Below are 13,024 nucleotides of genomic sequence, written 5' to 3'. Positions count from 1 at the left end.
CTCACGACTGAGACCAACCTTCAAAGCACAGTCAGGCTCACACCCTCGCTATCGACGCAGAAGGTCCCTCTACTTGTTTCCATGTGGCCTGGCTGGCGTTACAGCGGATGTGCTGGTGCCACTGGGATGCCTTTAAGTGCACAGCCGCGTCCACAGATGCACAGCTTCCAGTTCTCCCATCTGCATGGGCGTAACAAGAATGACAAGCCTTCCTCAACACTCCACATTTCCTCAGTAGGTCTCCTGATCTCAGCAGTCGTGACCCTGCCCTACTCTACTTGAAACTCACCTGCAAGCACAAACCACTCTAGGCTCCGATCTTATAAATCTCTTTTTTTGGCAGCTCTCCTGTCTGCATCTTTTCACATGATGACCTTCTTTGTTCCCTAGATGCACAGACTGCCCTGATTGAGAGAAAAGTCATCCACAGAGCGAGTCCTAGATGGGCTTTGCTTTCCATCTGAGTGCAATAATGAAAGCTTCAGGGCAGTACAGAGGTGGAGTTCAGACCAGAGAAGAACAAGCTTGCACGAAACATAAGTGTTGATGTAGATGTACCTGACAAGTCTCCAGCTGGAGTGGATTGCAGTAACATCTTGCCCAGGCCTGGGCTGCAGTAATACAACGGCACACTCCCTTTCTGACACAACACACTGTCTTCACAGGCTGTGCAGCAAGTAACACTGTGGCAACAGCGTTATGCAGCACTGAAGACAGAGATGAGAAGCCAGGTGTCCCTATCAGATCACTTCTGTGTGGTCCCTTCCTTGTGGGGACCTTTACAGGCTGGGTTGCATGTACCCTGGTCCTCCTTCTCAGGAGGAATTGAGCAATCCTCCCTTTGCTAGGTGTGACGAGGGTGTATCTACACTATGCAATGAAATAATGCCTCTGCATGACACAGTGATGTACAACTCTACAAAGCGGCAAATACAAGGACAGACATATTTTATCATGTGGTGACAGCTCATCAAAGTAGCCCTGAGATGATGGCAGGACTCAGAAAGGCATACATGGCAATACTTACAAAATGACAATGGCAACCAGAGCTCTGCGCAGTGATGTGGAAACATCACGGAAAGCAAGAATTTAGAAAAAACTGAGAAGTGCTGGTTTTCCCTATCATGTTGGTCTTTCTGATACTACTGTTCCTCACGTTTCTGGGCTGCAGAAGGGAAGAAGCACATGCTTCAGTCCTTTGACCCACCTCCAATGCATGGTCCCCTGCCAGGACCCACAGACCTGCTTGCTCCAGCAGAGGAAGGGGCTTGGACGCAGCTGAGGCTATACTGCCCTGTCCAGTTCTGCTGAACCAGAAACACATGGGCTGAAATAACCCCGGCCCATAGCCCTACCTCCCCAAGCCCCTCCTGCTTCCTAGTTTATTTCTGCCCTTTGAGTACGACGCGAGGCGGTGATTTGGTGGATGCTGTCAGCCCGGATCTGCCAAGGCAGTCCCTGTGACTCATGCTCCCCGCAGGCTCTGCAGCGAAGCACTCACATCCCTCAGCCTTCAGAGCCAAATGACCCTGTGTGTTTCTTTGCATGTTCCCATGGTCTAGAAGGGAGGAAGCTGTGCACTTCAACCTTTTCTAATTTCTTTTTATCTCAGGGGGGAAAAAAAGAAGAGTTTTCAGCGTCCATTTGAGTGGCTCATCAGCCTGATGCAGCTGCAGAGAGTCGCTTCCATCCGCCTTCTCGGAGGTGAGGGTAGAGTAGGAGTACCAGACCCTTGCAGATGCTCAACTCTGGACTGGTTCCTTTCTGAGCATATTCCCAAGTGCGTGTTTACTAGGAGGCACCCCAGGGTTCGTTAGTGCGCTCACATCCAAGCAACACCTCCAAACCGCAGTGGGCTGCCTTTGCCTCATGCGTGTCAGCATCCTTCCCCAGCATCCCCCCTGAAGAAGTCTTTGGCTCCCCTCCTGTTCATTTTCTATCCAGCTTGGCGGAGCCTTAGAGGTGCTTCCAGATTTGGAGAATTAAAGAATAGCAGAATAAGAGGTGGTGGCAGAGACTACCTCGCTGGCAAGGAATCAAAAGGGAAGAGAGGAGAAACCCCAGCTCCTCAATGCTTCGGCACCAGCTGGCTGGTGTCAAAGTGCCTGTTTCAGGCTCCCGTGCTGGGAAATCCCTCCTCTGAGCTTGTCTGTGTGCTGTGTGGAGGTGAGGTCCTGGAGATGAACAGCAGTAACAGTGAAGCTGGCTCTGTGAGGACCACAGCTCTGGAGGGGCCACCAACCCCCTGGAACGATGAGGGGAGCCAGAGAGCTTCCTTGGCACGGGCCAGCTGCATCCAGCATGTCAGCGGCACTCCTGAAAGCCCAGCCTATTTTTGAATTAAGAAAAGATTGTTCCGGTGTTGAGAAACCTCAGACATACCTAGACAAGCTAGAGGAACAGGTGGTAAAATGAAAATTGCAATTCTGTGTTACAAATCCAAAGAAAATAAATCATTTCAGCTCCTTCCAGATATCGTAGGTTTCCAGATTAATGTTTCAAGAGCTCCTAATTATCCTTTCTGTGTATGAGAATAAACAAGTGTTCAGTAATTTTGGAAAGTGGCATAATTAAATTCTGAAATGACATTTTTACATTCTTTACAGACTGGAACTCACTGTGCTGGGATATCAATGAGGCCACAAGGGCAGGAGGGATGAAAAAGAGGTCAGTAACATACAGAAGAGAAGAACACACAAAGCATTACATCAGGCGGATAGGGGGGTGGGCGAAGCAGGAGGATATATGCACCTCTGCCAAATGGCATGCAGCGTCATAACAACCATGTATTTGACAAGCCTACCCTGGTACTTCCTTTTCTCAAGGAAAATATCATATACAAATATTTATGTATCTGACAGAGGAAAAGAAATCCTTTAGAAGGTGCCCAGCTGTGGAAGGAAAAACATTCAGCTGTAAACAAGCATCCACAAGTTCAAATCCTAGTTTTTACATTGCAAGCCCTTAATATTTCTGTGTAGCTCATGACCAGCGTTAGTCGTCTGTCCCCTGATGTGAGCTATTATCATTTGCCCATTTTGCAGATGAATTATTCGAGAAATCTCACTAAATCTTTCCGTACAGTGCTAGAAATAGAATCTAAGGTTTGGATATGACAAATCTACATTGCAGTCTCTGTCTTTTCTGAAGGAATATGCTAATGTATCTGCTTGGCTGGATTCTTGTTAGCCATTAACCACACCCTGCTCAAAGAGCCAGGAAGGATGCCAGGAAACCTGCTTGCAAGCACACCAGCGTAGCCTCACAAGAGGCTCTGTAAGCCATGTTGGGCCTCTGAGGATGGATTTAATTGCATCCATGATCTGTGAGAAACGTGTGAAACCTCCCATCGTCACTATCAAAGTCCTGAGTAAGAGCTGCGAACCACCAAACCCCCGGGAAGTCAATTTGGCTAGTCTGTTAATGCTTTTGCTTTTATGATTCTGGTGTTTGTTTCTTGGTTAATGAGCTCTGTTCCTTTAAGAATCCAGGGTACCTCTGGGAAGAGCATTTCCCTGGACCTGCAGACCTGCTATCCAGAAATAACTGATCTTTATGCAGTGAACTTTTCCAGAAAACATTTCCTACCCTGACATTGTAACAGGGGTGTTTCTTTGGGCCTGGATGCCTTAGCATATTCTAGTGGGCTGCTGAGCTTTTAGACAGCAGATCACCGGTCGGAGTCCAGCCTGGCTCTGCAGGAATTAAAAATCGCTCCCAGCTCTGTGAGTCCTTCTGGGAGATGAGTCTTCAGGGGTCTCACTTCTAGCCTGGACTTCCTAGATAGGGAACCCTGCACTGTGGGGCTTCAGGATTTCCAGATCCAAGCATTGGTGCTCCTTTGCATGTGCACTGTCAATATACAGCACATACACAGTTGCAACCCACCACTTATCAAAACCAGTGAAACCAGGTGTCTGGAAATCCTAGGCAAACAAAGAAAGTATTTGAAATCCATTTAGATGAGATGGATGGATGGAAAAGTATGACAGCCCTAGGGTAAATGCTCTTCTTCCCACAGAGTTCATTCCGCTTCGCAGTAAATCTTCAATTTTGTGCTTTCATTCAAACTAAGAACCCAGCCACATTTGCAAACACAAGAAGCCTCCTCAAGATAGGAGGACCTGTCCCCATCCAGCTCTGCTCACCAATCTCTGTCAGGTGTAGCCCAAGCCATGAAGAGATGCTGGGCTGCAGGATGTCCCCACCTGAGCGGAGCGGAGCTGAGGCAGGCAGGCGGCACAGAAAGTGCCGGAAGCTTGGTTTGCTGTTTCCCTGAGATAACAAGAGGATTTATTCACCCACACAGGCAGGCTAACAACTCACGCTAAGGAGACTCAACTTCTGAATCAGAAGAGGATGGTAATGTGGAAGCTATCACATTAAGTAATTCATACAAATGACACAACTGGAGCTGCACAAACGTTTACATTTGTGGATATAGACCTTCTCACTTCAAGGCACAAACCTTCCGCAAATGATAGGAGTTGAAAAGAAATGATTGAGGGGAGCCATAATTGTCCCTCCTCATGTCTCTGGCTCCTGCCATTGCTGGACTGACCACTGAGACGAACCACCTCCGGGCTGTTCCACCGTGGCAGTTCCTGCATACCAAAGAATAGCCAGAGCACAGCAGCATCGTTGCCACCTGCCTTCCGCAAAAATATCTCTTATCACCTACCTGACACAAAGCTGGATCTATTCTAGTGGTTCCTAATTCTACTCACTGTCTTTAAAACAGGCCCCAGTCACAACGCCCAGTGCAATGCAAACAGGTCTTGTCTAAGAGATGATCTCTTTTATAACTCTGGAACTGCCTTCACTGCTGCCCCTGGGCCTGAGAACCAGCAGTACCTCCAGCTTTCTTACTCAGGAGTCTCTCCTGCTGACCATGCAAACCTCAGATGAAATTCCTTGGTATCGAAGGCACTTGGGATCACCTCAGACAATATTTAGAATGATGTATGAAATCTGCCCTACCAGAGGGAGTGATAAAGCTGAGCAGATCCTGGATCCGTAGGGTCAGGTCAACTTTAGCAAACGGGGTGATGCAGCAGGAGCAGATCTGTAGAGGAAAACAGCTGATGCTGAGGACTTAGCAGCCACACTGTAAATGTCTGGGAGCTTACTTCAGACTAGCCCAAAGCAAAGCTGAATTCTCATAGTCCTCAGAGCACATTTGCTGCAGATCTTGCAGGTCTTTTCACCTAAATTGTTCATGTTCTCCTGATCCAAACTGCAGCTGCACCCTAACTGTCCAGGAACATGGACTCCCATCCCACTCCAGTTCTGATGGAGGAAAGGAGTGTAGAGATTTTGGTAGACGTCCGTTCCTAAAAGGAGCAAAGAAAAGAAGGTGTTGGTGCCTTCACTTCAGTAGCAAGACAATAACAGGAAAATGAGCAGTCCGTTGTCTTGTGAAGACTTTCTAGCCAGGATTGCCCTCACTAGGGTGACACAGCTGGCGGGGGAACTTTACCCCTCTGACATGACCAACCCATTCCTCTGAGCACTGCTCCCACTCTATCTCCTTCCTTCTCTTCCTCTTTCCCTGTTTGTGGAACCAAACTGCTGGCTGGTGATGGAAGAGGCCATCACAGCAGCTGAGCAAACTGAGTCAGCTCTGCTACCATGGCCCACCTGGGCAGCAGGTGTCCTGGGCACCCTGCTCTCCACGCATCCCTTGCAGGCCCCTCTGTTGGCACTAGCCCTTTGCCTTGCCCCTCATGTCAGCATCCGTCCTCCCGACATCTCTTACAGCCTGGATGCCTCCTCATAACCCTCTTTCTTTGGGAATGGGAGCCCGGCACCTCCTCATCCTGCAACTCGTAATCCCGGGGGCGGCCAGGCTTGCCCGCGGGGCAGGAGGGATGCATACGAGACGGAGCCGGCCGGGGCCCGGCAGCAGCAGCCCCTGGGGCTGGGCCCTGGCCGAGACCAGCTCCGGGAGCCGCGCGTACCCCGGCACATTCGGGCGCAGCCTGCCCCGTCACCCTGCGCCCTCCGAGACCGCCGCCGCGGGCGCCCGGGCACCGGGAGGGGCCGGGGCCGGGGCGGCGGCTCCCGCGCCCGTCCGGCCGGCCCGCCCCCTGGCTGCTCGGCCCGGCGGTGCTCCCGCCGCCGTCTCCCGCCGACGCTCCCCGCCCCTCGCCCCTCGCCGTCGCCCCGCCTGGCGGATGGCCGGAGCGCGGGGCCGGGGCGGCTGCCTGCGGCGTCCGCTGCGGCGGCCGGGGCCGGGGGCCGGCACAGCCGGGCAGAGGCGCGCACAGCCGCGCGGGGCGCCCGTCGCCATGGCAGCGCTTGCTCCGGCGAGAGGTAAGATGGGTCCCTCCGGCCCCCGCCGCCGCCGCCGCCGCGATCGGCCCCCGCCGCCGCCGCCGCCGCCGCCGGCCCCCGCTCCGCTCCGCCGCGCGCAGGGCGGCGGCGGCGCCGCTGGGCACGGCCGCGCCCTGGGGCGCCCCGCGGGCTCCGCGGCCCCGGCCCCCGCCCAGCCCAGCCCAGCCCAGCCGCGGCCGGCCGCACCGCTTCGCTCCGCCGCCGCCGCCGGGCGAGGCGAGGGGCGGCCCGGCCCGGACCCCCGCCGCCCCTCCGGCCGCCGCGGGAGCCGCGGCCGTGCCCGGGCTGCCGGGCAGGGGGCAAAGGGAGGAGGGGGCGGCGGGGGCAGCACCGCACCTCGGCCCCGGGCCGGCCGGCCGCATCCCCCGGCACCCCGCTTTTCTCCGCTCTTCCTTGCAATTATTCTGGGTCATCTTCCCCTCAGACCCCTTGCCCGTGCCTTCCCTGGGTCACCAGCCCCAGGAGTCTCTCCTGTCCCTGCTGGTGGGATGGGCGGTGCGATGAAGCCGGGGGCTCTGGCCAGGGAGCAGGGCTAGGTGAGGATGGGCTTCCCCGACCTGGCCATCCTGCATCAGCTCCAGGGCTCTCCTGTCTCCGGGAGCGGGGGGACCGCAGCTCAGATCAGAATTGGGCCCCAAAGCCAGCAGAGGCGGGAGGGTTCCTGCCTCATCAAGGAAACAGCGTGGGCCACCAGAACAAGCCGGGTGGGAAGGGCGGCAGAAGGAGATGCTGCAAGGAAATTCGTTCCCCTGGGATTATCAGGGCTGGCTAGCTTCGCAACTGTCTCCAGAGGCCACAGGCCTAACTGCAAGAGTAATGGCACTGGGGGAAAGAAGATGAACCAGGGCAGAACGGGGGCATCACCAATCCAGTCATGGCAAACTGCTCCAAGCAGGGAGGAAAGGAGGAAAAGCCTCAGGTGGTTACAGAGAGGGTGAGAAAATACAGAAAAGGAGAAGGAAGGAGAAGAAAGGGGAGAGGGGTGGGAACTGAGCCACTAGCTCAGTCTAGGAGGGCACTGATCCATCCACAGAAAGATTAAGTTTACATCCGCTCCAGTCAAGGCACGGAGCAGGCCTATCCCTTCCTGGAATATATTGCTTGGGCATCCCTTATAGATGAAGACGTGAGAGGGGGTCTGAGCTGGTAGGACCAGGGGTCACTGGCAAAGGTGTGTAGTCTCAGGGCTAGGTTAGCAGTCTCGTTTGCTGGTTTTGTAACCGTGGGGTGTCTGGAGACCAGGGCTGCTCTAGCAGAAACGCACTAGGTGGGCGAGGCGTGTGGCCGAAAGACTTGCGCTTCAAGACGGCGGGATGGCAGGGTATTGCTGGAGTGGTGGCACGCACCCGTGGATGGGACGGGACGGCAGCAGCAGGTTACAATCCAGAGCACTGGCAGAGAAAAGCTGAGGTCCAAAGACTGTGGGAGCTGTACGGCAGGAACAAGGGGCGTTGGAGCGGATGCATGGGGAGGGCAGGACCCGAATGGCAGGGAGCGATGCGAATCAGGCCTTCCGTTACAGAGATGGCATTAGTAATGCTTTGGGTGGGGAGCCTCAGACTGGAAGGGCAGGGAGCACAGGGTGTCTCAGCAGCACTGGAAGGAGTTGCTGGGGGCCAGAGCCCTATGTAGGGGCTGGTACAAATCTGGCTCTTCTGTTCCCTGAAAGACACAGGGAGTGCTCTGCACAGCCTAAATCATGACCAGGTGTTTCTGTGGGCAAGGAGAGAGAGAGATCTGGGGAGACAGAATGATCTTAAATTACTTTTTCTCTTTTCTGTCTTCTACAGTGAACCTCGTGCCCTGAATCTCCAAGGGAACCTTTGAAAAGGATCTTCCCCTCCCTGCCATCTCCTCATTGTTTGCCAACTCTGCCCTGCGCTGCGCAGGGAAGCTTGAAAGAGCAGGCTGAGCCCTGGAGGGCAGCAAAAAGGACAATGTAGTGAGGGTGCCGTGGGGTCTTGGATAGGGAACCCTCTGAATCTTGTTCCTCACCCTTCACTCTCCGCTGATGGCTCTCTGACAGCCTTGGCAGGAACCTCTACCTGGCCACGAGTGTGGCATTTGGTGAGAGGGGGATAACACACGGTGTATGCGCCACCCTCACCATTTCTGTGGGACCTTTGTCCTGCCTCCTGTCTTCTCTGAAACTCTTGGCTAGCTCCTCATTCAGTAGGACGCTGGGCAGTAGGCACCTGATACTACCAAACCGTTTGGAGTCCCTAGCAGTCCCTGTTTGCGTGTGGCCTTCACCAGTCCCAGCAGAAGGTGGTCCCTGAGACAGAAGGTGCCTGGTGGGCACGTGAAGTAAGGAGAGCTTTTTCTTTGGGGGAAGAGTGGAGGAGGGGGATGAAATAGATGGGGAGGGAAAAAAGAAGTGAGCCCAAGCGAGTGAGGGAAGAAGCACGGGCAAGCGTTCATGAGAGAGAGAGAGAAGGAAGGTGGAAGAAAGAAAAAGAAAGAGAACAAGGGAAAAAACAGGTGAAAAAGTTAGAACAAGGGAAAGAAATATAAGCAAACAGAAGGGAAAGGGAGGACTGAAAGTGAGACAGAGTTGACGGCTGTTCCGCCTAGCACCTGGTGGCAATGCCTTGAGGAACCCCTCCGGCGTGCGTACACCTCGCATCGCAGCAGCAGATGAGGAGGGACGTGGCTCCCCCAGTGTGGAGTCCCACTCACCCGCTTACAAAATCCCAGCGGCAGGGACAGAGTGCAGCCTAGCAGGGGTGGCAGCATGGGGGACTCTGAATCAGAGTCCACCTTGCACAACAACTCACTGTGGTGGCTGGCATGTGGGATGTTAGCCCTGTTGGCCAACTCTTGGATTATCCTCAGCATCACGGCCAAACAACAGAAACACAAGCCCCTGGAGCTGCTGCTATGCTTCCTTGCTGGGACCCACATCCTTATGGCAGCAGTACCCCTCACCACCTATGCCGTGGTGCAGCTGCGGCGTGAGTCCTCTGACTACGACTGGAATGAAAGCATCTGCAAGGTCTTTGTCTCCACATACTACACCCTGGCGCTGGCTACCTGCTTCACAGTGGCCTCCCTCTCCTACCACCGGATGTGGATGGTGAGATGGCCCGTCAACTACCGGCTGAGCAATGCCAAGAAGCAGGCTCTGCACGCAGTCATGGGTATCTGGATGGTATCATTCATCCTCTCCACCCTGCCCTCCATTGGCTGGCACAACAACGGCGAGCGCTACTATGCCCGTGGCTGCCAGTTCATTGTCAGCAAAATAGGGCTGGGCTTCGGCGTCTGCTTTAGCCTCCTGCTACTTGGAGGAATCGTCATGGGCTTGGTGTGCGTGGGTATCACTTTCTACCAGACCCTGTGGGCACACAGAAGACGCCGGCGGTGCCGCCATCAGAGGGCAGAGGAAGCGTCATCCTGCTCTTCATCAGCACACACTACTTTCAATGTGCCGGCCATTGTAGTGGAGGATGTACGAGGCAAAAGGAGGTCTTCACTGGATGGCTCTGAGTCAGCCAAGACCTCCTTGCAGATGACCAACCTCATCAGTGCTATTGTCTTCCTGTATGACACACTCACTGGGGTGCCTATCTTGGTAAGCCACGAGTTCTCCCTTTCCCTTCAGAGTCTGCAGTTAAACTAGATTTCCATTTCTCTCAAGTTTTAGAGAAGAAACTGTCTTCTGTCCACGAGCCACAGAGTTGCTGCATCCGAATCTGTGTTATTCTGAGGGCCGGTTTTAAAAAGATTGCAGTAATTCTCTCATCCTTCCACAGCAGCATTTTCTTAAGACAAGTCTAAGCCTGGGGAATACACACCACACAGCTAAAACCACTGTGAAAGGTTTATAGTGGCTAAGAGGAGAGCAAATTATTCTGCAAACTTACAGGGGGATCTACCTCTGTAAAAACAATGAGATTTCTATTTCTCTAATTTGCTTCTGGAGAACTGATACACCAACTGTTTTAAAAGCTGTTGCAGACAGTTTTCTTTTTCCTTCCGCTTGTATGGTCGTAGTCAGCATTCAGGTTTTGGCTGGCTGGTTGATTCTCTGCAAAACTGGAATGCTGGGGAAGTTCTCAAAGGGAACCATTAAGAGAACAGAGGCTTAGTCACAGCTTTTTTTTCCAGTGGCTGTGTCCTTTGTTAGCACCTATTTAGCTCCAGCACATAATGAGCACGGGGAAGAAGGGATGCTAACACCAGGTCTCATGTTAGACATATATCAGTTCGGAATATGGTCCAGCAAACCTGGGGCAGCACCCCAGGAATAGTTTTTCAAAGAGGCACGGGGTAATTACTTGACGAATCCTTTACAGACAGATTACGTTCTACTACAGAATTGACTCCCGTTATCTTTCTCCCTTGATCCCCACTTGTGTCTTCTTTCTCGGTGTTGTTTCTCTTTCTTACCTCGAAGGTCGTGAGCTTTTTCAGCCTGCGCTATGATACGGCCCCCACCTGGATGGTCCTGGCTGTGCTTTGGTGCTCCATGGTGCAGACACTCCTGCTCCCCTCCTTCATCTGGTCCTGCGAGCGCTACCGAGCAGATCTCCGCACCGTGTGGGAGCAGTGTGTGGCTATCATGTCTGAGGAAGACGGAGATGATGGTAAGCTCCTCACTACCCCACAGTCACCTTTCTTCACTAACTCCCTCCCCAAAAGACTACAAAGGAAAGAGGGGTCTGCCTTAGGAAAAGGACCTGACGGCACTAGGAGTGGTGGTGTGGGTGGCTAGGTGGGATTCATGTTATAGCTTGGAGTCAGCAACCATGAGAAAATTTATTCTGGAGAAGGCTCTGCCACTTACTTGCTGCCTTAGGACTCACTAGCATCCAGGAAAAATTAGTGCAACATCCTTCACGGTAGATGCAAAAGTAGAGACAATGTGTACAGCTGCCAAACCACAACAAAAGTGACACGCCGGGCCTCAGCCCAACTCGCTGATCCGAAGGTCCAAGTTCTGGCAGTGAGCGATTCAAATGTGAGACAGAAGAAACAGGGCAGTTTCTGGGTGCTTTAGTGCTGCTGCAAGCAGAAAGACGAGATCCTTGTTCAGAGGTGAGCCCTGAGGGCTGCAAGTAGGGCGGCAGAAGTCAGGCAAGCATTAGGATGGTGTCTGGGTGCCCTGATAACACTCCTCTTCTGGCTGAAAAGTGTTGACTGCCATTCTCCTTGTTGCCAACAGATGGTGTGTGTGATGATTATGGCGATGGCAGGATATGCAAAGTGAGATTTGATGCGAACGGTGCTGCAGCTGTGAAGCGGGACTCCCGGGACATCAAGCTGCTACCCATGCACCACATGTTGTTGCCCCAGGACAAGGTGCACTACCTGCAGGTGAGCCGAGAGCTAGCAGGGGCAGCCCCACAACCCACTTCCTTCTCTGTCAGTCTCCCACGCCTTTGTGTCCTCTTGACTCTCTTCTCTGAGAAAGCCTCAGCTACTCCCCTCCTGTTCTGTCTCTTCAAGTCTTCCATCACCTGCCTCCTTCTCTGTTTTCCAGGTCCCTATCTCCCGGAGAATGTCACATGATGAGACTAACATCTTCTCCGCCCACCGCTCCGCTCCATCCTTCCTACACAAGTGGTCTTCATCTGACGACATCCGCATTTCCACCCCCCGCAAGCCTGGAGGCCCTGGCTTCTTGCCTCCTCAGCTGCATGACTACCAGCACCGCCGGCGGCCCCCAGAAGATGAGCTGACGACCCTACGGCAGTTTTTGGAGGGGGGGCTGATGCCCCGGGGCTCCAGCTCCAGTGCCTGCTTCTTCCGAGATGAGATCACCACATTCATCGACGAGACACCACAACCCACCCCAGCCTGCAGCCCACGGCACTCCCGTCTCCCGCTCGCATCACGCCGCGATCGCCGCCTCTCCCTCGGCAGCAGAGAGGAGGAGAACGCCGACCGGCCACGGCGCTGCTCCTTGGCTGGCAACGAAGCCTGGCATCTGCAGGACGGAGAGCAGGCGCCGCGCGAAAGGACCCTTGAGGCCTGCGAGGCACAGACCTTCCAGGATCCCAAACTATGAGAGACAGCATCAAAAACATTCAGTGCCATCACGATTTTTAAATAAAACTTCAAGTGTTCCCTTTGTCCCGGGACCCAATCACTAATTTGCATTCTCATCTTTCTCGCCAGCAGGCAGGAAACATGGCACCCCACGCTGGTGGGGGAAAAAGAAGTGGGACAGACCCGCAGAAGGGAGCGTGACCGACGGACTGACAGCCTGTGCCTGCTCTCAGGTTACAAACACACCCACCGCTGCCACCGCCACTTGGCACCCTCGCCAGTCCCATCCCTTTGTGAACTCCACCCTCGCATCCGCTCTGCCCTAAGAGACAAGGCAGGCGCAGAATGGTATTAAAATTCTATATTTGGAGTGTCAATCGTGTGTCTGTTTTTAAAATAATATATTAGTAATAATTTTGTTTCCATAGAAACAAAATGACTGGCCCAATGTTTAATGAAGCTTCACAGGCTTCTGGAAGGGAAGTGCGGAACATGCGACGCTCCTTTCCTCCCTCTCCATCCCGTTCTTGTCAGTGCATCTGGAAGGCAGCAGATGCTTAGCAGCCCAGGGAAGGGAACGAAGCCCGTAGAGGAGTTGTCATGGGAGACTGGATGAAAAGTTTTCCTGTCCATTTCAGGGGAGACTTAGGCTGCCTACAGCTAAGCAGGAGCGGCCTCTGTGCTTTCTAATATC

At 53.6% G+C, this 13,024-nt stretch overlaps 1 protein-coding gene across 1 annotated transcript; it reads left to right on the top strand.

The window, feature by feature from the left end:
- The first annotated feature begins 6,256 nt into the window (after positions 1–6,256).
- On the top strand, positions 6,257–12,707 carry GPR162 (G protein-coupled receptor 162). The gene is made up of 5 exons (XM_075164760.1): positions 6,257–6,315; positions 8,127–9,910; positions 10,736–10,925; positions 11,504–11,655; positions 11,822–12,707. The coding sequence occupies exons 2-5, from the start codon at positions 9,071–9,073 to the stop codon at positions 12,347–12,349; spliced, it is 1,710 nt and encodes a 569-aa protein (XP_075020861.1). The 5' UTR covers positions 6,257–6,315; positions 8,127–9,070; the 3' UTR covers positions 12,350–12,707.
- The last annotated feature ends 317 nt before the right edge of the window (positions 12,708–13,024 follow it).

The sequence above is a fragment of the Calonectris borealis genome, chromosome 1 (assembly GCF_964195595.1).
Source record: "Calonectris borealis chromosome 1, bCalBor7.hap1.2, whole genome shotgun sequence".
NCBI lineage: Eukaryota > Metazoa > Chordata > Aves > Procellariiformes > Procellariidae > Calonectris > Calonectris borealis.
The sequence above is the reverse complement of the archived record's forward strand: the minus strand, read 5'-3'. Positions and strand labels throughout refer to the sequence as shown.

What these genes read in the sequence shown, in the direction of transcription:
- GPR162 (XM_075164760.1), top strand. Translation starts at nt 9,071, where the DNA reads ATGGGGGACTCTGAATCAGAGTCCACCTTGCACAACAACTCACTGTGG. An exon ending in TCACTGGGGTGCCTATCTTG is followed by an intron (nt 9,911 to 10,735) that starts GTAAGCCACGAG and finishes CTTACCTCGAAG; the next exon opens with GTCGTGAGCTTTTTCAGCCT. An exon ending in ACAAGGTGCACTACCTGCAG is followed by an intron (nt 11,656 to 11,821) that starts GTGAGCCGAGAG and finishes TCTGTTTTCCAG; the next exon opens with GTCCCTATCTCCCGGAGAAT.